The 25,051-nt window shown below is 40.2% G+C and overlaps 1 protein-coding gene across 2 annotated transcripts in view; it reads right to left on the bottom strand.

The window, feature by feature from the left end:
• The window catches only part of LOC134617980 (nephrocystin-4-like), a 178,562-nt gene that overhangs the window by 38,842 nt on the left and 114,669 nt on the right, over positions 1–25,051 (bottom strand). For both annotated transcript variants that reach the window (XM_063463095.1, XM_063463094.1), the window contains exons 13-17: positions 24,635–24,792; positions 21,562–21,750; positions 17,259–17,446; positions 5,970–6,130; positions 4,138–4,321 (exon numbers count right to left, since the gene is read on the bottom strand). In XM_063463095.1, the coding sequence (XP_063319165.1) occupies positions 4,138–4,321; positions 5,970–6,130; positions 17,259–17,446; positions 21,562–21,750; positions 24,635–24,792 (880 nt within the window). The remainder of the gene's footprint in view (positions 1–4,137; positions 4,322–5,969; positions 6,131–17,258; positions 17,447–21,561; positions 21,751–24,634; positions 24,793–25,051) is intronic.

Raw genomic sequence — 25,051 nt, 5'->3', positions numbered from 1 at the left:
GCAGCAAAAAGCAAACCCTTGATTTCACAACTCGCTATTATTCAACTAAGCCACTTCCTTTTGTCCTTTACGACGCTATTAATAAAAGCTACTTTATAGAATGATTGAATAGGCCTGACAGCGTATATCATTACCATTTAATTAATTACTTGTCAATCCCACCTTGTGATAATTAAAAAGGATATCATTCGGTGTTTCACTCTTTTTCATTTGGAAATGACAGTATGCCACTCATTTTTTTCAATAAAGCCTAATTCTGATGAATTCCCAAAGGACAGAAGTAAAGACATGATTAATAGCATGCATGACTGAGACACATAAAATTACAAAAGGGGCTGAGCAGTAGGTAGTCAGGTCTGTGTTGCTTGTGAATTATAAAAAGCTTGGGGGATGATAATATAATGACACATGTATATCATATATTATTTATAATATAAATCATATTCTTTCCACAGTGACATCAGGGTTCACTGAAAATGCAGAAATAATTGAACACAGTACTAATTTTATCAGTACTACAAGAGTCGTATGATTCCCACCCTTGTGTTCATTTGACAAAGTGTCTAAAGTCTATCTTTAGACAATTTGCAGCCTGCTGCAAAAACATAAATTTTATTCCAATTACTTTCAACATATGAGAAATGCCAAAGATAACACGGCGTGACAGACATAAAATAGTATTTTTGCACCAACAAGGTGATTCCTTAAGAGGTATTAGTTGGAAAGTTGCGTATGTCTCGGCATCTTCAGTTGATCCATCTACTGTTGGCTGAAACCTCATTTGAAACGGTGACAGTGGAAGGGTGGCTGTCAAGAAACCATTCTTAAGCAAGGGAAAAAGACAGAAAAGGCTGAGGCATGCCAAATTATGCCAGAGCTGGACTCCAAATCAGTGGTAACAGATCTTACGAAGTGATGAATTTAAATTGGAAATTTCTGGTTCATATTCTGTGCAATATGTACAAAGGAGGTCATGAGAGAAGTGCAACAGTGAGAGTCTTGTTTTCAAAATCATAAACACATAAACAGGGTCATGTGGAAAGCATTTGATTGGCTACAGCTTCATGTTTTAGCATGCCAGTAATCCCAAAACACACTCCTAGTGCAGTAAAAGCATACCTGGATAGAAAAACACACATTGGAAAGCTATCAGTCATGGATTGGTCTCCCCAGAGCCCGGACCGTATTGGATAGGTTAAGGCTTTTTCTGTCCTTTTCTGTAAATTTAGTTGGATTAAGACGACCACTTCCTGTATATGTATCAAAATAAATTCCAAGCAGCAACAGGGGGCAGTATTATGCCATGCAAGTCAGTGTCTGGCTTTTAATGTGAAACATTTGTGAAGGAAATGCTGAGTGTCACTGATTATACCTTAAGAGCAGTACCATTTTATAAATGGAAACTTCACTATGAAGTAAATCAACTGGAATTATTGAATGAACACAACTGAATGAGCATTTCTGCAAGAGAAGCATCACAGTGCAGAGTATTAGACGACTATTGGTGTGAACTAGACACTTCCTCTTATTGTTTTTGATAAATGCAGTTTTCATCAGAACCAAATAAAAGATGATAAAAGAGAGGATTGCTACAAAACATGGCATAGAAAGTGACCAACATTTAAGAATTTACCAGATCAGACTACCTCAGGCTGCTGAACATCATTCTATAATAACGCTTCACTGAAAAATTTCTGCTGCTGCTGCCACGCACGCCTCCATCACTGACATTTTCAAGCAACTTTCCTTCACCTCTCAAGCTGAAATCCAGGCGCTGTATCTGCACAGTATCACCACAAGTACACAGCCTGTCTCTCAGCTTGGCCGGTGGTCCTTTGTTGAGCCTGTGCAGTGGGGATTTAAAGCCAGGGAGAAGGAAAATGCTCAATCCATATAGGAGCCTTGTAATCCTTCCACTGAACTTAAAAATCAGAGAAATTGTAGTTCCAGGGTTCTCATATTATATCAGTGATATACTCTACCTGTCCTCCTCTCATTTTTGCCATCCTGGCTCATCACACAACCTGCCCACGCTCCGTTACACCTGTCTGTCTATATGTCTGTGAGTACAAGAGTGCCTACCTTTCAGGCATGTATGAATGGCTTGATATGCATCTGTGCTTGTGTGTGTGTGTGTGTGTGTGTGTGTGTGTGTGTGTGTGTACGGGTTCGTACTATCCTGGTGGGGACCAAAATCTGACTTTTACTATCCTGGTGGGGACTTTCTGCACCGTGGGGACCAAAATCCAGGTCCCCTCGGGGTTGAAAGCAATTTTCACACTCAAAATGCGGTTTTACTGTCAGGGTTACAATTAGGTTATGGTTAGGTTTATGGTAAGGGTTAGGGTTAGGCATTCATTTTTAATGGTTAGGGTTAGGGTAAGGGGCTAGGGAAAGCATTATGTCAATGGGATGTCCCCACGAGGATAGCAAACCAGACATGTGTGTGTGTGTGTGTGTGTGTGTGTGTGTGTGTGTGTGTGTGTGTGTGTGAGTGCATGCGCGTGTGTGTGTGTGTGTGTGTGTCCTTTCCATCAAATGCTGGCTTCACATCCTTCACCACCCACCAAATAAGAGTGCTGATTCATTATGGCTTGATGACAGATGCTGAGAGGGAAAGAGAGACGCGGTGGATATTGGAGAGGTGGGAGCGGTAAAACAAACAGCCAGATAGAAGGTGGAAGCGAGCGTGTGATAGAAGGGTAAGAGGTAAATGGATGAATAAGAGAAAACAGGAAGACAGTGATAAAGAGTGAAGAGAGGAGGGAGAATGTGAGAAAGGCAGCGACAGATGGAAGCTGAAACAAAGAAAAGTGCTTGCGAGTACTCCCTCCCCAAATTGATTCTGACTGTCGGCCAGGGCGCCTGATGGATATCTGAGCCTTGATTGGAATTTACATGCCAGACACAACCCTCCTCCTCGCATCCCCAGAACACCTAATAACCCGCTGCGCTCTCAACCTGCTTTGAGTGATAAGCCCAATGAGAAAGTGCTGGCATATTTAGCCCTAACAATGGCACACCGAAGAGTTTTGGAGGCCTGGAGAAGGATGCATTGTTTATGAGAGGGAGTATCGTTTCAACAGTTGATTAATGGCAGGGAAGCTATCGTCAGCTGCCATCGCGCCGCAGGGGCACGCCGGGCACAAATTGGATGAGCGCAAAGGAAGAAGCAAGGTGTTCAATTGCTAGACGAAGCGGAACTATCACATCAAGATATTTTTGCTTTGGCACGGCGTTCGCTTTGCAAGCCTGCACACCTCTGTTTGCCGGTGTTGGAAATGGGAACTCTGAACAGCAACAGCAGTCCTGGGGATCCACTGCCATTTCTCAACTCTACACATCAGCAAGAATAAATAGACAACATTACTTCATAAGGCTCCAATGGAATATGACCTGAATATAAAACACTCATAAATATTTCAGATGTAGAGGGGGATTTGGGTGATACCGAAAGTGGATTTTCCCATAAAAGCTCAAACAAATGTAACTCTGTGTTTTCCAGGTTTTGCTTACATTTACCTTCACATTATCAGAGCGCAACCGCCGAACCATTTGCACTTAATCACACACACACTCACTCCTCCGTGTCCCAGTGGAAGCCGCACGAGGGTTTAGCCTTTAGAAGAGTGTCTGCTAACGGCAATAAAACTTGCGACCAACTAAGTGGCAGGTCCAATGAATTCTTTCCAGTGCTTTAAGCGTAGAGCTTCTTCCATGTGTCCCCAGTAGAACATGAAGATAAACGACAGTATCAAAAATCTCTTGCATACAGTATATCTATTAAAAATCATGACAGCGGGGAATTATGGTCATCGCAGCCAAGGAATACAGATCAGTGATTATGCACAAGAGCCTAAGGTTTTTGCAGAGTCATGAGATGGTTCTTCAATTAAAGGCACTGAAAGAAGACCTTGAATAGTGATCGTGCTGTCACACCTAAGGATATTATTTTGTTAATCTCTCTCAGTTGGCCTTGTTACAGTTGAAAAACGTTGCCACAGCTACAGCTGAGCCACAATTCATTAAAAATACTCAAGAGAATTGTTGCTTTTTTCGCGACGTTGGTATTGTTATGCCAAAGCAGGAAAGTTACAATTGAGCAATAGAGTTGCAACTGAGTCTTTCTGTACTTGCCAATGTTGCCTGTGCGTAGGTGGAGCCGGCCTCTGACGATGGTGTGAACCGTCATGGGGCTGGAGGCAGAGTGTCGACCCAGGTCTGGGTTTGTCAGTAAGGTATCCTCTCCCACGTAGTCAGTGGTCAGTACCTCCACCTCGTGAAGCGCCTGTACTGCCGATTTACACTGACGCAACATGTACTAGGGATTAAAAAAAACACAACATGAGAAGCATTGGTAACACCTTACAATTACTACACTATTAAATATTAGTAAGGTACTCATTCATCATTTAGAAAAAATTACTCCTAACTGCTCTAAATGATTATTTCTGGATTAATAAGTTGATAAAACATGTTTAATGACAATATTTCCAAACGTTATAACTAATGGATTCCCATTACTTATAAAGTATTGCATTAAGTGCAAACCAATTATTTATGATCTCTTAATGAGTCATGGTGACTTTTAGAAAGTGTAACATAAGTATTAACAAAGACTTTAGATGCTTATTTGTACATATAACAATTATGATACTCACTTATCATAACTGTTGTGGAAATAATCAGTGACAATACCAATGCAGAAGCCTTTGTTTCCTGTTCTCAGTTGACAGGGGGGCATATGGTGTGGTCTGAACTTGCTGTCTTTCTTGTATTTCTCATTAACTCCAGGGGTTTTTGGAAAATATCAGGTGAGCTGAAGTCCAGTGTTGTGGTTCTAAACCATAATGGTCACATTATGATCACATTATAAGCCCCCTGCTGTACTCACTGTACACTTATGACTGTGTAGCCACATCAGACACCACCTCCATTGTCAAGTTTGCTGACGACACTGTTGTTGTAGGCCTGATCTCCGACAACATCGAGACGGCCTACCTGGAGGAGATTAGGAACCTGGAGAACTGGTGCCAGGAGAATAACCTCCTCCTAAACGTCAGCAAGACTAAGGAGCTGATCGTGGACTTCACTACAAAGCAGGCGAGGAATTACAAACCCCTCATCATCAGTGGCACGCCAGTGGAGAGAGTGGACAGTTTCCAATACCTGGGTGTCCACATCACTCAGGACCTGTCATGGTCCTGTCACATCAATACCCTGGTTAAGAAAGCCCGTCAGCGTCTCTTCTTCCTCAGAAGACTTAGAGACTTCCATCTGCCACTGAAGGTGCTCAAGAACTTTTACTCCTGCACCATCGAGAGCATCCTGACGGGAAACATCTGCACCTGGTTTGGGAACAGCACCAAGCAGGACAGACGAGATCTGCAGAGAGTGGTGTGCTCGGCCGAACGCATCATTCAATCAGAGCTCCCTGACCTGCTGTCCATCTACACCAAGCGGTGCAAGTCCAAAGCTAGGAAGATTATGATGGACCTCTCCCATCCCAACAATGGACTCTTCTCACTGTTGAGGTCTGGGAAGCGCTTCCGCTCCCTTAAGGCCAAAACAGAGAGAATGAGGAGGAGCTTCTTCCCCCAGGCTATTCGGGCCCTGAACCAGGTGTAGGACTGGACTCTCCCACACACATCACATCACTATAAGACTGGACTCTCACACACATCACATTAACACACGCACCACCACACATTTCCTATAATTTATAATCTTTATAATCTCTTTCTGCTATTTGCACATTTTTTTGACTGTAAATTTCTAAGTTAATTTGTAAATTTTTTAGTAACTTGTAAATTGTAAATACTGTAAAACTTTTTCTGTCATTTAATGGTCGGGCATTGTACAGCTACAAGCATTTCACCCCTATGTCATACTGTGTATGGTTGTGTGTGTGTGACAAATAAAATTTAAATTTGATTTGATTTGACAGGTTTGACCTCACAGGCTTTTACCTTGAGTTCGATTGCAGTAGAACCTATCAGGAGCAAGGAGTCACTGTCCCAGATGTCAATATGCATGGCGTGGAGGGCCAGGTAGCGAAGAAACCAGCGCTTCTCCCCTGGCTTCAGGAAACTATCATCTACTCTGAACTGCAGCTGCAGACCTGGAGAGCCTGAAGAAGGAGAGAGAGGACTTCAAATAAAAGAAAGCAATAATGTTAACCTAACATAGATGTGAACTTCGGAATTACAGAAAAGACAAAATGACAACAAATATCACTGCCCAAATATAACTGGACACCAGTTTATTTTTAACACAGTCAAGAAACAAAAGCCTGACATTACTGAATGTATCCCATGGAGTAAACAAACTACTGCAACAATCACACATGTTCAGGTGATGTACTGGATTCAATACACTACTGTGCAAAAGTATTCAGTCAACTGATTTGTTTGTTAAGTCACTAAAGAGTGGCTAACAATCATTTGTGCATAAATAATGCACCTAACTCAAGGGATGAACTAATATTGTGTCTAAGACTGATCACTCATCATCTACTGCTCTTCTGGAGTGATGAATCCCAATCTGAAACTTCTGGTTCAAATCGTTTTCAGTATGTAGAGAGTAGGTCAGGATTAAGATACAACAGCCTACTACAGCCATCTGTAAAACATGGTGGAGGCTCTGTCATAGTTTGGGGCTGCATTGTAGCCAGTGGTGTTTGGAGGTCTTGTCAAAATTAATGGATTTATGAACACAGAAAAATACCACCAGATTTTGGTTTTCCATGCAATACCATCAGGAAAGCATCTGAATGGCAACAGCTTCATTTTTAAGCATAACAATTATCCGAACACACTGCCAGTGCACTAAAAGCATACCTGTATAGAAAATCACAGAGTGTAACACTATCAGCCATGGATTGGGCTCCACAGAGCCCAGATGTAAACATTTTTGAAGCAGTGTGGGATCATCTTGACAGAGAACAGAACAAAAGGCAGCCAAGATCCAAAGGAGAGCTTTGAATGTCTTTCAAGAAGCCTGGAGAACTATTCCTGAAAATACTTGAAGACATTACAAAAAGCTGCCTAAGACGGTTCAGACTGTGCTAAAGAATAAAGGTGGTCATATCAAATTATGATTTTCAAGTTTGTATTATACTCTTTTTTTGCCCTTATTTACTGTATTTTCATGTCTGTTGGCACACGTTTCAATACATGGCTGCACCTATTACCCATTTCCCTTGGGAAAGATGAAGAAAGAATGGTAGCATAAGACTTGTTATTCTGTGTCTCTCCTTATAGTGCTGTAATTACAGTTGTGTAACTGCCATCAGTAAAGGTATGAAGCATAGCACTAACCTGTGTTATTACTTTGCCACGTTTTACTGTAAGATACAGAGAAAACAGAGACTGACTGATTAAAACATTGCCAAATAGCTCAGCTAATGATCACAAATCCCAGTTGATTTAGGACTGGTTAAAAAATTTAACTTCTGAAGAAACAATCAACCACTCAGAGCTGTATTGAGGCAGGAGACATCATACCACCTTAGATGAGATTATGGCAGCTATTTAATAATAATAATAAGAATGATTTTCAATTTTTCAGAAAAACTCCTGTAGGTAACTGCTCTAGCTTACTGTTTCTGCACCTACTGTATCAAAAGAAAATCATGTCAGTAGGAATGATTCACCCCTCACTGACTGAAATAGTTTGCAGCAACATAAACAGTAGGATGTCCAGACAGCTGTTAAAAACTCATAAAATCCGGTTCTTTGGGGGCTTGACCCATACTTGGGTGTCAAGGTCTAGATAGCTTTGTCGGTTACATCAAATCTGACTTTTGTCAAGTCAGTCTGAGGAAAAAGTCACCAATCTGATTATGTTAGCCGTTCCTTCTATCCAGATGGCTTTGAATATAGAGAAGAGCCATAATATCTGGAATCAGCTGCCAACCTTGTGGGCATTTCTAAACTGGTGCACTAGCCATCTACTGGGAGTCATTAGGTCTGATGACTGCACAGAATCAGAGTGAAATGCCCAGGGAGTATAAAGCTATTTCACAAAATCAGAAGCTCTCCAGGGTTCCCATAATTCAAGACGATAATGGTGCCTAACTGCCAAAAAAACCTCAAGAGTAATTTTATGAACAGTGGGATAAAGTCATGGCTTAATCAGCACATTCACAATCGTCACTTTCCAACCTTTAAAAGGACTAATCACTCAAGCAAAAGGTTTTCCACTTTAGACAAAATACTGAACACACAGTAAGATGACAGACGCTGTTTTGAGAACTACAGCAAGCCCTTAAACATCACTAAATATTGCATATTAAACAGCAGTTTAGACCACATGCAGGGACGCACGCATAAGAAATTATTTTCGATTAAATCGGTTTATGGTAAAAGTCAAGATCCAGTCTGAGGACGTAAACTGAATACTTTGTGTGATACACCCTGCTGAAAAGTGAATCTTCCTCTACGTCCAAATCATCCCTACACCGGTGTGTTAAAATGTGTGAGTATGGGGTCTGTGTGCCAACCTTATTCCCAGAATTCTCTTCCATGGAATCTCTCTAAGTCTGTATCAAAGCCCCACGCTGTCTTTATTCCCATAAGTTGAATGTGCAGAGAATCAGCCGGCTGGATAGAAGTGGAGTAATGAGGACCTTTGGTGACAGCCCCGCTGTGTCTAAGAGACCAGCATGCCCCTCTGAATCTTTCCACACATGAAATGAAGGGAAAACTTTTTTTCTTTGCACATTTTCTTTCTTTTTTCCTTATTTCTCTCTCTCACACACACACAGACACACACACACACACACACACATACACACACACTTCTTTAGTGTCAGTATTCCCATGAAGCATGCATGCAGAAATAGCCTTTTGTGAGGCTAACAGACAGGGTTCTTAAAGGTACCAAAAAGACTGGTTTATTTAAGACAAATACCTGTAATTACATGTTGGCCTCCAAGATAGCTGGATCTAAGCTCAAAGAGGCAATTAAATCCAGTTCTTTTTGAATCAGCTACTCGGGTGATTTAGATTTTTACAATCTGATGACCTCCAAAATAAAAGAAACAGTGACCCACTTTATCTTTTAATATTTTTTTTCCTTTCACAAGCTTTCATTCACATCAAGGGATCTAATTTACAAGAAATTGTCCTGGGTGTTGGAAACAAAGATATCATCTTATTAATGTATGAAACTTTGTCCCTACGTAACAAAACAAAAAAACTAGTCTAAAACCCATTGTTAATTTTCATCAGCATCATGGGCATAAGTAGTAAACGGAAATCTGGAGTCACTGATCTCTCTCCTGTAACTGGTTTTGGACTGTTGTTTACTGACAGCTGTTGTTGTCTGCTCATATGAGATGAGTGAGAAAAAAGAAATAAGTGGACATTTGAGCAAAATGTTTTTATTACATTCATTATTTCAATGCTCAAAATTAAATGGAACCTATTTTTCATATCATATGAATACTCTTTTAATGGTGATCCTCAAATTATAAGTGGCCAAAATTTCAGATAATGAGGCTAGCATATGTTTAAGTAATTTCACTGACATAAAAACCTGAGGTTTCTCACTGATCTGAAGAGTGAGTTTTGTTCTACTCTGTATGACGTCAGAGAAAGGGATATCGTCAGTACGGCCATCCTGGGACAGCAGAAGCCCCACCGACTGTTTAAATCTTGCTTGCGAGGGGCAGCCAATAAAAGAAAGTGGGCTTAATGGGAGCTAACAGTAAGTGAATGAACTGAGGCTGCACCAAGGAACAGTGTAATGTAAGTGAGGATTATACGGAAGAAAGTGTCCTGATGCAGGCTCAATCTTTCAGGTAAGGAAATTCTGTTCATCTGAATGTAGCATTTTCAGTGGGTTCAGTACATTTGCATAATTACTGAAACTAGCACCACTGTCAAACAATGGGCTATGAGGTCAGCTTCTTGATTATTAATATGCAAGTTGTCATGACCATTGGTCAACAAAGTGGGGAACCCATGGCACAGCCATGTTTCTGCCTGTAGTACTGACCCTTGTATGTGAAACAGTTCCAAGAGCAAACACAGTTGGTCAGTGCTGAGAGTTTCAGTTCAGTTCAGTTTAAGTTTCAATTTTACTTCTATAGCACATTTAAAAGACCCAGGTACATCAAAGTGCTTAACAGACGAGCTGCATTTGCGGGGTTACAACAATAAAGTAGCAAAGAAAATACAGTTATCATTACAGATGGTGGCGTGGCACAAGCGCGAACCGGGGAAAAGTTAAAATCTAATTTGTTTGGAAGGCTAGCTTAAACAGGTGGGTTTAAGCTAGCGACAGAGTGGTCGTGTTGCTGATGGGGTTAGTTTCAGTCATTATGCAAATGTACTGTTTATAAGGTTAGGGAAACCTGCAGTCAGCTAAGACTGAAGAAGTCACTTGGATGAGTGACGAAACGTTTTTGTAGCTGAAAACACTACAGCCAGATTAACAGAATCAACCTTTTGGGATTTAGAAGAAAGTTTGGAAGAATCTGAGAATTAAATTCTGGATTTGAAAATAACAATGTTTAACTTATTATTATACCATATGCTTATCAAAATGGAAAAGCCATGAGTTTATATTTAGATCATAATAAGACAGTAAATCTCCCTAATGAAAGAAAATAAAATTCAGCTAGGTGACTTGTACCTCCTGTAAATAGGTTGAGAAAGATTACAGTGAATGTCTTACTTACAGACTTCTGCTCAGATCTCTAAAAGGAGATTTCAAAATTAAAAAGAAAAACAAGTACCAAGTAGGACACGGGTGTCAAATTCACTTTCGCTAAGGTAAGGGTCACACCAAGGGTCAGACATATATAGTTTATTAACATGATTTAATTTAATTGGGAAATTATGCATCTTGTAGCCTATTTGTGTACAGTTTGGTTTGTATAAAGCAGGAGTGTATAACATAAGGCGCAGGTGCCAGAGCTGGCCCAGTGAAGACTCTGATCTGGCCCATGGAAAGGAAAATGTGGAGGAGGACTTAAATTTTGCACTTTTAACTATATTTTTTACAAATTTTACAGCTTTTCCTACTCCTTCCTACTCAACCCCCCAAAAAAACACCACAGTAATTAAATTATAGAATTCTGTTATTTCACACATTTACTTCTTAAAATTAAGCCCAAAGAGTCATGCTGACAGATTTCCTTCATTTAATATAGCAACATTTCTCAGACATACTGTTAAAATTGTGTTATTTTGTCTTATATAAAGACATGTCATTGATTAAATGTGTAGTTAAAATGTGTTACATTGACAGAAAGTTGAGTCTTAGTGGTCCAGCCCACATAAGATGAAAGTGGGCCCTATGTAATTGGCCCACAATGTAAAATGAGTTTGATGTGCCTGGCATAGAGGATTAAGCCAGAAAACAAAAGTTTCTTAACCATGACATCATTTTATCAAGAAAAAATATTGCATTCTGATTACAATTCAAACGAATTATAACAAATTGCCTTACAAGCCTGTATTTACAGTTGATGTAAAAGCTTAGAACAATGGCAAATATTTTTGTTTAACAAGTTTCATATAGGCTGTTTTGCAGGCCTGAACATCAGAGCTCAGTAACTGTCTCATTAAAAACATAAGGCAAGGAAAACTGCTTTTACCGTGGACGTTACCTGTACAGCCGAGCTTCTGCCATGAAGCTGGCTGCCGATACAAAACCGACACCGTTACATCTCAATCACTTTGAGTTTGGCCTTGAAGGAACACATAGTTGCACAGCTTGTTTTTTGTTCAGGGACTTTCCAAAGCCTTTGTTCCTTGCCTATGACTCCATACCTTTACTGGTATGTGGATTCAGACAACAAATTAAGTTCTTTGAAAACAGAAATTGTCTCTTTACACTCGGTGAAGGCATAGTTTATTCAGTCTCCCACCACAGCTGAAATGGTCTGCCTTCAGAACTAACTTTCCTGTTTGTTGCATCCAGTTTTAGCACGTGTGTGAGGTGCACACTGCATTACAGATGACTTCTACAACCGAGTAGGTCAAATTGAAATTTATTTAAGAACCTAAAGCGATATGCAGGCTGGATTAACATTTGTGAAAGGCCAACTTTTTCCTGTGGGCCATGACTTTGATGCACACACTGTAGATTATAGAAAAATCTCCAATTCACGTAACTTAGATGACAGTTACAACTTTAGATTTTTACTAAGAGGGCATCACAGGCTTGTCTGTATACAAAAGAAACAGGCGAAGAGAGAGGGAAGAGAAAGACCACGGCACTCGTGATATTTCCGTGTCTTTTCAGAACTCTTTCTCCTTTAACCTACACCTCCTCCTCCTTCATCAATCCCTCCTCCCTCCATCTCCCCAACCACCCGCCAACTCCACTTGGACCATTAATTCTCCCAGCATGCTCTAGGGTTGTGTGCTGTGGACGGGTGGCAATGAGAGCACAGAAGGAGAGCGAGAGAAGGAGACAGAATGTGCTGTGTGTTTGTGCTCACAAGTGGGGAGGAACTGACAGATCTGGCCCAAGGGTTGTACGGGGTTGCGTGTATGTGCGGCTCGACCTGCAGACAAGGGGCAGCACCCAACATACCTCCCCCTAACCTGGACGGGCGGGCACTTGGTATGTTTACAGCAGGCTGGGCAGCCTGAACATCCAGGGAGGGATCAACAACTCACAAAAACACTGTGAGGGCTGCAGGCAAAGAAAACAAAGAGAAAGCACAGAGTGTACTGATAGATGTGGAAAGGACTGATGAGAACCGTAGATCAACAATTACCAATATGTCTGCCTTTTTGTTAAAAAGAAAAGAAAGAAAGAAAGAAAGAAAGAAAGAAAGAAAGAAAAAGAAAGAAAGAAAGAAAGAAAAGAAAAAAAGATCACACTGGCCACTAAGGGCTTCTTATTGCAATGTCTGGATTATTATGTACTTGATTAGTAATCCACACCATTTTTAGATCAATACATTTGTATGGAAAGCAGCCCACATGCTGAGATAACAGTCATTTTCAGCAAATGTCTAACTATATATTAATGCAAATGTGACACAGTGGACAAGGAACTCTGACTCTTGTCTGTTGGGAGTCAGTGTGGGTGTAAAGTGATGATGTTTCACAGCCCGGGGTCGGCAGAGAACAGAAACATGCAACAGAATAATGGACTTTTCTAAAGGACGTTTCTCTCTAGAACGAACTAAACCCCTCCATCACTTTTGATATGCACATTCAAACCGTGTAACGCTGTATCTGATGAGAAAACGATGTGTTGTTTAGAAGGGCTTCAACACATAAACACTATACATAAACATGATCAGTGCATGCAGTGCCCTTTCTATTGGTGCTGTGTGTTGTTTTTTTGGTTTAATCTTAATGAGCAATACATGTGCAAAAGAGAAGGAAAAAAAAGAAGAAAAAAACCTCAGACACGTCAATCAAACACGCACTCCTGAGAAGAGTTCTAATCAGGAAGCAAATAAAAACAGCAGTGTGGGTGGACTCTGGCTGTGTGGGGATCTGGGATTATCCCTGGTAGATATTTGCTAAGAAAAAAAAAAAAATAACACACTTCGCATATTGATTTGTTGCTGCTACTATCTGCTCAGATTCTCCACCGCTGTGTCCCACTGCTGACTTTAATATTGTCTCTTTTTGAAGCCTCAAATTACTAATTAACACAAACACAGATGATTGCAATTTCATTTGCTCTTTGTGCCAGTACTTTAATTTGTAACAGCTACACGTTAACCATTTCAATTACTTGCAAACTGAAAAAAAAAAAAAAAAACAATAAATAAGAGAAATCAGCCGTTGAGGCAGAACACTGTAGTTTCTGCTTCAGTTATCTTCCATAAGGTAAACATCAAGACACCCAACTGTGCCTCATTTCCCTCTCAGTCTTTGAGTGTTCAGTTGCACCACAATCACTTGGTCTGTATATCATAAAATGCGTGGAAGACACATAGATTTCTCTGTGCACTGACTCTCTACACAAAGAAATCTGGGTGTGTGGTTTTGAATTTTGCTCCCAGGCTTCGTATTCATCACTTCCCATGTAGAAAGCTAATCACATGGCAGAAAGATAAGTCCAATACCAAAATGTATTCTAAAACACAATCACATGAGGTATGTATCATATTGTTACAGCCACACTGGTTTAAGTGGTTTACAGCATGTGAAGATTTACACTCAACCTGATCAGGTGTCCTCTTCAAGCTAATTTTACAGCAGGATTGGAAGAAACTTTGCGAGACCTAATGATTTCATTAAGCGACTGCTTAAGCAGGGTTTAGGAATTCATTCGGCTCTTGGGAAACTTCCACCCAGTAGGACACAGAATCACAAAGCTGAATAACCATAGCAGCTTTGAAGCTCAAAGTCAGTTTCCATATTCTCTCTAAAACTCCCATCTCTGACTCTTACTGTTTCTTGCACACACACGCACACAGGAAGCTCAAACCAGAGAGCAGATGCTAAATCATTGATCTCGTACAATACTTGGACGAGTTCACATCTTTATAAATCACTTAAACTGCAGGAAATAAATAGTGCTTTCAAGATTTTACATTTGGACTAATTTGTGCAGTATAGCTAGAAATTAAAAACATTATTGAAAAACAGTGATTAAACTGTCTTCTTTAATCTGTAGTAGTAAAATATATATAGCACTCCCTCTGTCACTGAACTGCAATAGCAATAGTAATTTCTATCCAATGATGCAATGCAGTAAACTAAGCAAATGCCACTTCAAATGTAAATAATAACGTTTTACAACTTGTTACAGGTCAAAGAAAAGTCCATACCATAAAACACATAACGCAGACACTCCCCCAGAGAAACTATCCATCCATTCTCTGCCAGGCTCTCTCTTTGCCGTAGTGAAAGAGAGACTGACAAACAGCTTTTCATCTATGTTGTACTACACTGAACTGTGGCCAGGTGGCCTCCACCATCCCCTGACCTTCCATCACACACATTAAGGCCAAAAGGTGGGAAGGTGGTGCCTCATACAGTAGCTGCTTCCTCACTAAATGTTTTTATTATACCAGGAGAGACGGTTCTAGCACAAGTTGAGGTGTATTTAGCTATCAGGATAAAAGCAAGAAAACATTCTGTGTGTGTCTGTATATATGCAATGACTTTTTCTGATCACAATCAAATCCTGCCAACATGATGATATTGAGGTATGGACACCTTAAAGATATACATTTTGACAGCAGGGCAAAAAACCCATCAACTTTTCAAAGTAAGTGTCAGAGAGCGTTAAAGTACAATGTGTGCACTGTAGTGCTTTGCAATCATGCTGAATAGAGTGCAGAGGACATCATAAAACAAACAAACAAAACATGACTGTGAATTTTATATTTGACACGGCCACACTGAACAGCCACCTAAGCAGTGAACGACTGAAGCAAGAAATTATGATATTTGAAATAAAGATATTTCCTCAGGAAATGAAGGTTCAAAGAATGAGAATAAAATAGGAACTTTTTTTCAATCGACTCAATCATGCTTTACAGAAGAGTTTCAATAATAATAGATCTACTGAAGTACACTGAATTAAGTTGAACCATTCTTATGCAACAAGATGTCACTGACCCACTGTATCAATGCTTTTGAAGGAGACAGAGTAGTTACGCTGCTGAAGGTCTGCAACTATTCATTACTGCAGTAAACTGAGATTCCTTACAAAAGCTCAATCTTTAAATGTTACAGTATCACCTAGACTGGAGAAAATTACTACAGAATTATTACTGTGGCAGCACAAAACAAGCCGGAAATATAAGACTGACACAGTAAAACAAATTTATGGAGATTGTGTCTCCCACCAAGTAATCATTCACCCAGCAGATAGAAAGCAACATTCCACTCTCATTTTACCTTTACCACCAACTATCCTGTGAAGCTCCGGTGAAAACTATGTCTTACACCTTAGTCATTAGATTCATTTTTAGGAATAAAACAGTACTTCTATATCCTTTGGCAGTGAAATGAGCAGCATATCAAATGTTTCTTAAAAAAAGATTGCTTTAAATCAGTTGGATCATAAGATGCACGGGATGAAATCAAGTGGAATGAATCCACAAAGAGGAAAGAAAAATACCCTCTAGTTAGGTTCACTTGATGGCAGCAGTAACAAAGCAGACTAAGTAAGGCTATAGCAACAAAACCCCAGGGTTTAGTAAATCAAACTTGTAACCAAGTTTTCCATTCAGATTCACCTCCCTCGCACTCTCTGTTTAGCTTATATTACTTTTGATACACAAATTCTCTTGCAGTGACATTAAATATGTTCAAAATTCCATTAATATTGAACAGAATCACCAATTTAACCCAATACAAAAAAAAATATCCAGTTCATTTGGGTCATTGTGTGCTCAGCTTGTGTTAGTCTTTTAGCTAATGATACCCTAAATTATAATCTGCTATTTGAGCTAGCCAACTGAAATGACATCATCACAGAAAGGGAAAACTTTTAATTCTACATAAACAGTTTTTGTGGTTCTGCAAGTAAAGCATGCAGACACATGAGGCAGATTTTGACATTTGTGGAAACAAGCTGTGAATGGACTAACCGCCGGTGGTGATAAGCTAAGCGTTTTATTCTTCAAATAAGAAAGGAAAGCTTTAGTAGTTCAGCAGCTGTCTGGAAATAGGTGAAAAGGCTCCCAGCAATACAATATCTGGAAGGATTTGTCTTGATGTAGCACGGCTTTGTGGAAGTGCATTCCGGATGCTATAGGCTGAGAGAGATGCAGAGACAGACGGAGAAATATTGACAGAGTTAGACTGAAGTGTGTGTCTGGGGAATAGAGAATACGGGTGGGCGTAGGAATGGGGTGGGGGGGGGTGTTGTTTGTGCGCTCAATATCACGCTCTGTCAGAAGCTGTAATATCTCTTCCATTTCATTAGTTGCTACATGAATAGACTTGACATCAATCAGCGCCCGCTTGGCTGATTGAAAGAGAAGTGCCTCAGCATCAGAGAACATCATGGAGCATCATGGAATGAGCTTGCAGTTTGTAGGAAGTGATTGTACAATGTTAACCTGGAGAGCAGTACAATGAATCTCAGCCTGGCATAAACTCTGAATCTGGAACAGATATACGCCTCGTACACTTTTTATAATCAACGGCAGAGTCTCACACACAAGTGTGGCGATTTTCTAAAGCATGCAATATGCAGTTATCTTCTGATAAATCTATCGCTTAGGGGACACAAAGGCAACACATAACCATTATATAATTTTTTTTAAAAAAAAATGGAACGAACAATATTTTTTTTAAGCTGCGAATTCTTACCAGTGTTAACTGTGCCATCTTTGTTAATGGAGGCGAGGACACAGGGAAGTGGATCGCTAGCTTTGTGCTGAACCTTGTCACCAGTCAGCAACTTGAGCCGCTGTGATGTGACTGGTGGAAAGCGATAGAACTGGAAGGTGAAGTAGATGTTTTCAGGCCAATCGGGACCAACACCCGGTGCTGCTATTCTGTGAAAAGACAGCGGGAGATGATTGTTATTATGTAAAAATAATGATTACAATGATAATGACCGTATAAGAACACAGTGTAAATAAATTAGCATACAAAGAACCTGTAAATCAAAATCTGTTATATTTAGAAAATAAATTTTTTCCACAGAATCTTTTCAAATGTTTAAAAAATGAATATTCTGCACATCTTATAGGAGTCATTTAACTTTGTAGCTGCTTAAAAGTGAAAACTTCAAAACCAAAAAGAGGATAAGAGCTTAAAGTTGCTAAGAAAACTGGACTGCTGACTAAGTGGGTACAAATTCACAATTCATTTTTAAAAAATGAAACGCAGCAAGAGAATGTGTTATGAGATCTGTGGACGAGAGAAAAAGTGTATAAATATATATAAATATCTAGGTTATCTATTGCCACAAATAGAATACTTTTTTTGTGTTTGTTTACTGGGACTCCTGTTTAGAAAAAGTAATCTTTGGGGCTATGAGAACCTCCTCCTTGTGTGCTGTGTACTGCTTTTCACACAAACGCCACCCTCTGAGTGTGATTTCAGGCACACATACGCATTTCTAATCCCACACTTGAAACTGCAGTTAGCCCACATAAAGTCCCTGTGAGCCTGCAAGCACCCGATTTCAGCGCCAAGCACATTTAAAACAGAGCAAGTTTCAGGATGAGCTTCTCGCTTCCATATGATGAATAGATTATCAACCAGTCAATGAGTATTGAGGAAAAAGAAAAAGCATTTTAAAAACAAGCAGGGAGTGCTGTGAGGGCCCCCTCATGACCACAGACTGCCGAAGCCGTAGATTTCAAAGTGAAAACTAATAAGAGCGGCGTATGACCTCACAGTCAATCACAAGCTCTGGTGTTCCACTGTTAAAGACGATGCCATGCTCCATCTTCAAAGAGGAGCCGGCATTAATATTCATTCAGTAAACAGACAAGATTGATAATTATGGCGCCCGGGTGAGAGGTGGAAATTACACTGCCTATTCACAGACTCCCTGCCTGCCTAAATGGTACTGCTGCCGCTGGCGGAAGCCCAGTCTGCCATACCTGTTTGTCATAATTTTGAGGTAACTCAGCCTTACCTCACTCTACAACGACCAACAGAGATTCACAATTTATGCTCCAGTTTGAGGCTTTAGTTTCCACTTCAGGCTGCCCTAAGATGGTGATGAAAAAGATCCAGAGGGACTGAATAGGCTTTCATAGCATCACAACATAAACACTTAAGTAAACTTATACACTCAGACATTTATATGTTTTCTTGTACTATCCAACTGATAATGTGATAGTGTTTCCGCTTCCACCCATGCTGTATAATTTGCAATAAAACAAGGGCTGACTATAACCTTCCTTCCCAATTGCTAGCACAAAGAGTGATTTATCTGTCTGCTTTTACATTTAGGTCCACGAGTATTTGTAGTTTTGCCTCTGTACATGACCACAGAGGACTTTAGATAAAACAATCAAGATGTGATTTAAGTGCGGAGCTTCAGCTTTATTACATTCATTTTTATACAGCTTCCCACTTTCAGAGGCTCAAAAGTGTTTGAATAAACTAAAATCGTTTTAAATGCAAGGACTGATTTTAATACTTTATGAAAATAATTTGCAGTCAATGACTCCCTGATGTCTAGAACCCGTGGACATCACCAGATGCTGTATTTCCTCTTTTTAGGTGCTCTGTGATGCATTTACTGCAGTCACCTTCAGTTGCTACTGGTTTGTCAGTCTCTGTGTCTCTTTTGGATTCTCTGTTGGGTTGAGACCAGGTGACTATCTTGGCCACTGAAGAATATCCAACTTTTGTCCCTTCAGAAACTCTTGGGTTGCTTTTACAGTATGATTTGGTCATTATCTGTACACGGTGTGTAGAGCTGCCCTATCCGTTCTGCAGCGTTTGACAGAATGTGAGCAGAGAGTATAGTCCTGTACACTTCACAATTCAACCTGCTACTTCTATCAGCATTCACATCATCAAACACTAGTGAACCAGTTCCACTGACAGCAATACATGGCCTTGTCAGAACATTGCCTCCACCATGTTTGACAGATGATGTGGTAGGCTTCAGATCATGAGTTGTTCCTTTCTTTCTCCATACGTTTCTCTTCCCATCATTCTGGTACAGGTAATTTGGCCTTCTTGGTCTTGTGTGTAACCAGTGGTTTGCATGTTGTTGTTAACACTCTGTATTTCCATTCATGATGGTGTCTCTTGAGCTTGACAGCGATACACTTGCATCCTCAAAAGTGTTGCTGGCTTGGCTAGATATTGTGAAAGGTTTTTCATAACAACTTCTGTCATCTTTCACTTTGACCATTTTCCACGGTCTTCCAGTCTTTTTACTGTTGCTGAGTTGGCCAATGCATTCCTCCCTTTACAAATGTACCAGACTTTTAATTTGGCCACTCCTGACATTACTGCTGTCTCTCTGATGCATTTTTGGTTTTTCAGCCTAATGATGCCTCCTAGACTTGTTTCAGTATCTCTTTGAACCTTTGAAAAGTGAAGTGCTACCAAATACAAGTTCAACTCTGGAAATCAGCACCTGATTTATTTGATAAAAACTCACAATGACATCTGTCATGGTTTTAAGTATATCAGGTACTGTGATGAAGGTTTAAGTATTAACCTCCTGCCTAAACAAATTTTTTTTCCTCTAAATAAACTTGTATATATTTTTTCATCTTTTCTTAATTTACTCTGGAATATATTTTCCTTTATTTTTACTGTAGCAGCAATTTTCATAGAAAAGTTACTCTATAGAGACTTATTTTTTACAAAGCACACACTGTCATTTCCTTAAAAAATCTGCAGACTTCGCCTCAGAGACATGTTTTTCTGAAATTTTAAATACTAATAAAGTTACTGATAAAATTAAACGAAGAAGAGGCAAAAAGTAGAAGATTGCAGCCCTATTAAATTTTTCAATACCTCTTTGGTAACAAGATTTCAAGTGCTTGTCGCTCTTTACCCTTTTTCCTGCCACTTCTTTCCTCCTCTTTGCCATCACAAAGAATCGTGTTACTTAATGATTTATCAAGGACACTTTAGACCCACACGCAGGCAGATTTCATATCGGATTTTCCAATATTGATCCAAAAAGGATCAAAAGGTGCCAGATTTTGCATAAAAACCTTCTTAATGTTTTTAAAAATGGTTGAGAGTTTCCAGGGACTATGTTACACGACTCCACTGATTCGTGCACAATGTAAAATATAGTGTCGCACCATTGGTAGGATTTTGCTATCATTTGTTAAAACTGAGCAGACATGCAGCTGTGACAGGCAAAGACGGTGCACTTTCAGACAGTGTAATTAATTATAATCAAAAGCAGAGTCTTTTAATCTAGTCACACACAAAGCGCTGATTATGCATCTCAAAACAGCAAGAGGTTAGAGAGTGTAAAGGTTGATGCATGGGTGGTCATGGCACCATGATGGTGAGTCCATGATGAACAAGACAAATGTAAGAAATGCCAACAGCGCTGATGACAAGATAGAGAGACACAAAAATCGGTGTGTTTTGTACCTATCGTTCGGCAGTCGTCATTCCCCACCCCCCTCCCAGCCCCGCTCCACTGTCAGCCCCTGTCAGAGTTGATGCCAGCTCCAGGGTCTTCGTGATGGGACGCTGACAGGGGTACTATTCAGCCTGTGCTGACAGGAAATGTGCTTTTCTGCAAGGATGAGTGTATGTGTGCATACTGTGTAGGGGTATGTGCTCGACATGTATGTAGAGGGTGGCAGGACCTTACGCCTGGTTTAAACGCATTGAAATCTTGGCTGCTGTTCAAGACAGAAAAATAGATAACCCTTGAGGCGGGGAGGAGCCGCCCTTGGCCGTCAATCAAAGTCTCCAAATCTCTACACAGATAGTGGCTCAGTGTACAGAAAGATATTGGCAAGGTTGTCGAATCAATGGCTGCTCTGTTTCACTTAGAATACAACAAATCTGCCATTTCTGGAAGCAAAAAAGTAATTAATTTGCAATCTGTCATGGTGTTAAAGCCAAATCTTTAACAACAACAAAGACAACAGCAATTAAGCTATGCTGTACAGTAGTAACACCTCAACCACATGTGACACAGTACTGCAGGCCTCACCTGGTAAATGCCAGAAACTGGAACACCAGCAAGTTTCCCTGCAGGTCATTCTCTTCTCGATTGGGATCAAAGGGTAGGGGTTCTGTGGGATCCAGGACTTCAGCCACCTGTCCACTAGAGTCCACGATGTCAGGGAAACCAGCAGAGAAGAGGTGGGCCAATGAGCTTCTGGAGCTGACTGAGCAGGAACTAGAGTTAAATTAGAGGAAAAATTCAGCACACATCAATCATTCGCCAAGCAGAAAAGACTTCAGCGAATGCGTTCTTGATGCTTTACGAGCAGCAGGAGGTAATGCGTTTAGTCCCCACTGCACTGGCTTCACTTGGGTGATTTGCGGTTGTAAATGAGGCGGGGAAAAAAATGTCTGGATCTGTGGAGCGGAATACAATGCTGTTTTTATCATTTTTCGACCTAGCTTTGTTTGCCTTGGATCAGTTCCATCTCGACTCAAGATGTTTATCTTTTGGGCAATAACTTCAATTTAGTGACTTTATCCTATTAAACTGAACCTGAATTTCAATATCCGGCTGGACTTAAGAAAAATGTGGGGAAATGATGATTAGGCAGCATAAGGATGTCAGCAATATCCGTCAAGCAGCGGTACCACAACAATACTAACAGGGGAGCGAGAACGGGTGCCAAAGCACTCCCAAAGGATTTTCTTGCATAATTGGCAGTTATCTCTAATCATAGTGGCCACCTGTTTTCCCACAACTACGGTAACATTCATAACTTATACTCTCAGTGCTGACACCAAACATTCTGGGTCTGATAACACCGTGCACAGATGGCTGGCTAAAGTGCCGGCATAGAAAAATGAACAATAATATTTGGGCTTCTCATAACAGTAATGCTGCCTGTGTCCATGTTGAGCCCACAGTGTCACATTTGTGAAAGAACGAAGTCCTGATCAAACTAATTAAGGTAACATCAGTGAAGAAGACAGTCGACTGGGCTTTTCCTCTGCAGCTGTGTCAATTTCATGCTTTCCTTCTCTCCCCCATCGCTCAGAGTTGTATCTTAATTTAGCCCCAGTTAATATTCAAGCCATCATTTTTATTTCAAAAGAGGCTCAATCAGATATGCACGGCAACTTCAATTAAACTTCTTTAGACTTCATTGTTCTTCTCAAAAGAACTGGGTCATTCCACACTGAAAACAGTCAAAAAGATGTTTTGGATCCGAGTGAAAAGGCAGAGATGTTTCAGCCCACTGAACTGAACAGCATCGTGTCTGGATCCAAACTCTGGGATCGGAAAACAGTTTCAGAGCCAGCTGCTTATTTACTGACTCTCTGTACTAATACAATGCCTTGTTTCGGAGTTAGTGTGCCCATTATTTGCAGAATGCACTCTCTCATTCGGTTTCCTGTCTAAGACCTGGCTATATTTCCACTGACATTATGATTGTAAATTGCCAGCTGAGTTCATTGCATTCTGCTCAACTAAATCAAAGTCAAAACCTCTCCCTTACAGCTGGATTTAATAATGAATTTCACACTAACAAACAGTGCTGAAACCATTACCCAAAGTGGGATGTAAAAGCTGACAAAACATTTTTCTTTAAATTGGCTCTGACCTGAATTCTCCTACTTACTGGCAGAAGTGTTATCCTACCCAGTGCAAACATGTTGCCAATTAGTGAGCCAATCAATATCCCTCTGTAGATAGCAAGATAGCAAACTTTTGTGGTAATAAAGGACCGTACTAGAGTTCACGCAGGATACCAGGCTTCATAAAACAGTAGCATGTTGAAAGGATATTTGAAGTGCTTTTCTTTAGTAATGTTTCCTGTCAAACATGAGTCACCCTCCCATGCTGACATGGAGAGGTTAGCCAAATCAGAAGCTGTAGCGAGGTGGAAATCACTGAAAGTACAACTAGAAGAAAGGGAGAAAATTGTGTTTTTCAGTTAGCCGAAAACACGGTTGTTTGACAAATCAGGAATCCACTAAAAACATCTTTTTACACACTAATCGTGGCCACCCGATTCCAGTTAGTTTTCAGCTAATGCATTTTTCAGTGCTGCAGTTCAAAGGCATCTATCATTGTTTAATGTTTTACAAATAAAAACTGGCCTTTATTGCAATTTGTGGTGCACAGCTGACGCCAACAACAAAGCCTCCATATCCTCCTTACAGAGGATCACAGATAGCTTTGGGTTGCAGAGAGCAGAGTGGTCCCACATGCTGGATTAAAGACCGGTGTAAATGACTAACAATAACATGAGTAATGATGATTCAGATGCACAGTGGAGAGAGCATGAAAAAATATGCCACAATATTACATTTTTAAGAGAATATCCATCATGTTTTAGGAAGGCTATCCTCTGTTACTCTTGGATTAAAATCAACATAAGCTAATAAAACACATTAAAAAAAAAAGACACTGGTAATATTTTATGGCCATTTGGCATTTCATTTGTTTTAAGCGTCTTTTGATGTGTAAATTCAAATCCTTCTCCTCACACACAAGCTCTTAATGAACAAGTCATATCTTACAGAGCTCACAGTACAGTAGTAGATTATCCAAATAGAGAAACTCTTAGGGTGCTGGCTTACGTGTGTTTTCTAGAGTTGTCAAAAGTAAAATGGGAGCTAGAACCATCAGCAATTAGGATCCTAGCAGTAGAAACCCTCTCTACATTGGTATTTCTCTCTATCAACCTTTAGTATCATGATCTAAGCTCATACACTGATCTGATGTCAGTATTTCTTATTTCTCTGGGTTCTCTTGCTCTCTCCACTGTCCCCCTTCCCCTAAGTGGTCATGATACATGGCTGCCTTTCCGATTGCAGTTTGTTTCACAGGTTTCCTCCTATAAAGGAGTTTTTTTTCTCCTCAGTGTTGCTAAGTTCTTGACAATTAATCTTGAGTTTTCTCTCAATAACATTATGAGATCTTTACCTTAAAATGACCTTGGGCAAACTGAACTGAACGTTGCAGAGATTTGGGATCTTCAAACTTTTATAAAAGTTATTGTTGATGTCCAATAACTATTTTTAAAAAACAGTTTTTTCTTTCTGGGTCACATCATTGCTCGTGTCTGAGGCAGACAACAGACTGGACTCACCTAGGCACATTCATCCCCAGAGTAATGACAGGGGCATGGACAGGGGTGAAGGGCAGCTCCTGAAGTTGGTCTCCTTCATCATGAAGTGAAGCTGAATCATCTCCTCCTCGCTGAAGGTCCATCTCCAGGTGAGCAAAGTTGCTGACAGCTGAGCAGGCCTGAAATAAAAACCATTAATAACAAAGCAAGGAATGATTAATGCATAATCCAATAAATGAGATTACCACTGGCTGCAGTACATGAGGATTTTACGTCAACGCTATTGTTTTTACCACGATAACTTACTCAGGCGTATTATACAGAAGGGCACACAGCCAGTTCCTTTACCTAATTACAACATTACACATACATGTCAGTGAAGCCATGTGCAGCAACGTGAATTGACTGAACTGTATTACGATTATGGGCAGAAAGGAA

This window comes from Pelmatolapia mariae, linkage group LG20, assembly GCF_036321145.2.
Source record: "Pelmatolapia mariae isolate MD_Pm_ZW linkage group LG20, Pm_UMD_F_2, whole genome shotgun sequence".
Classification (NCBI taxonomy): Eukaryota; Metazoa; Chordata; class Actinopteri; order Cichliformes; family Cichlidae; genus Pelmatolapia; species Pelmatolapia mariae.
The sequence above is the reverse complement of the archived record's forward strand: the minus strand, read 5'-3'. Positions and strand labels throughout refer to the sequence as shown.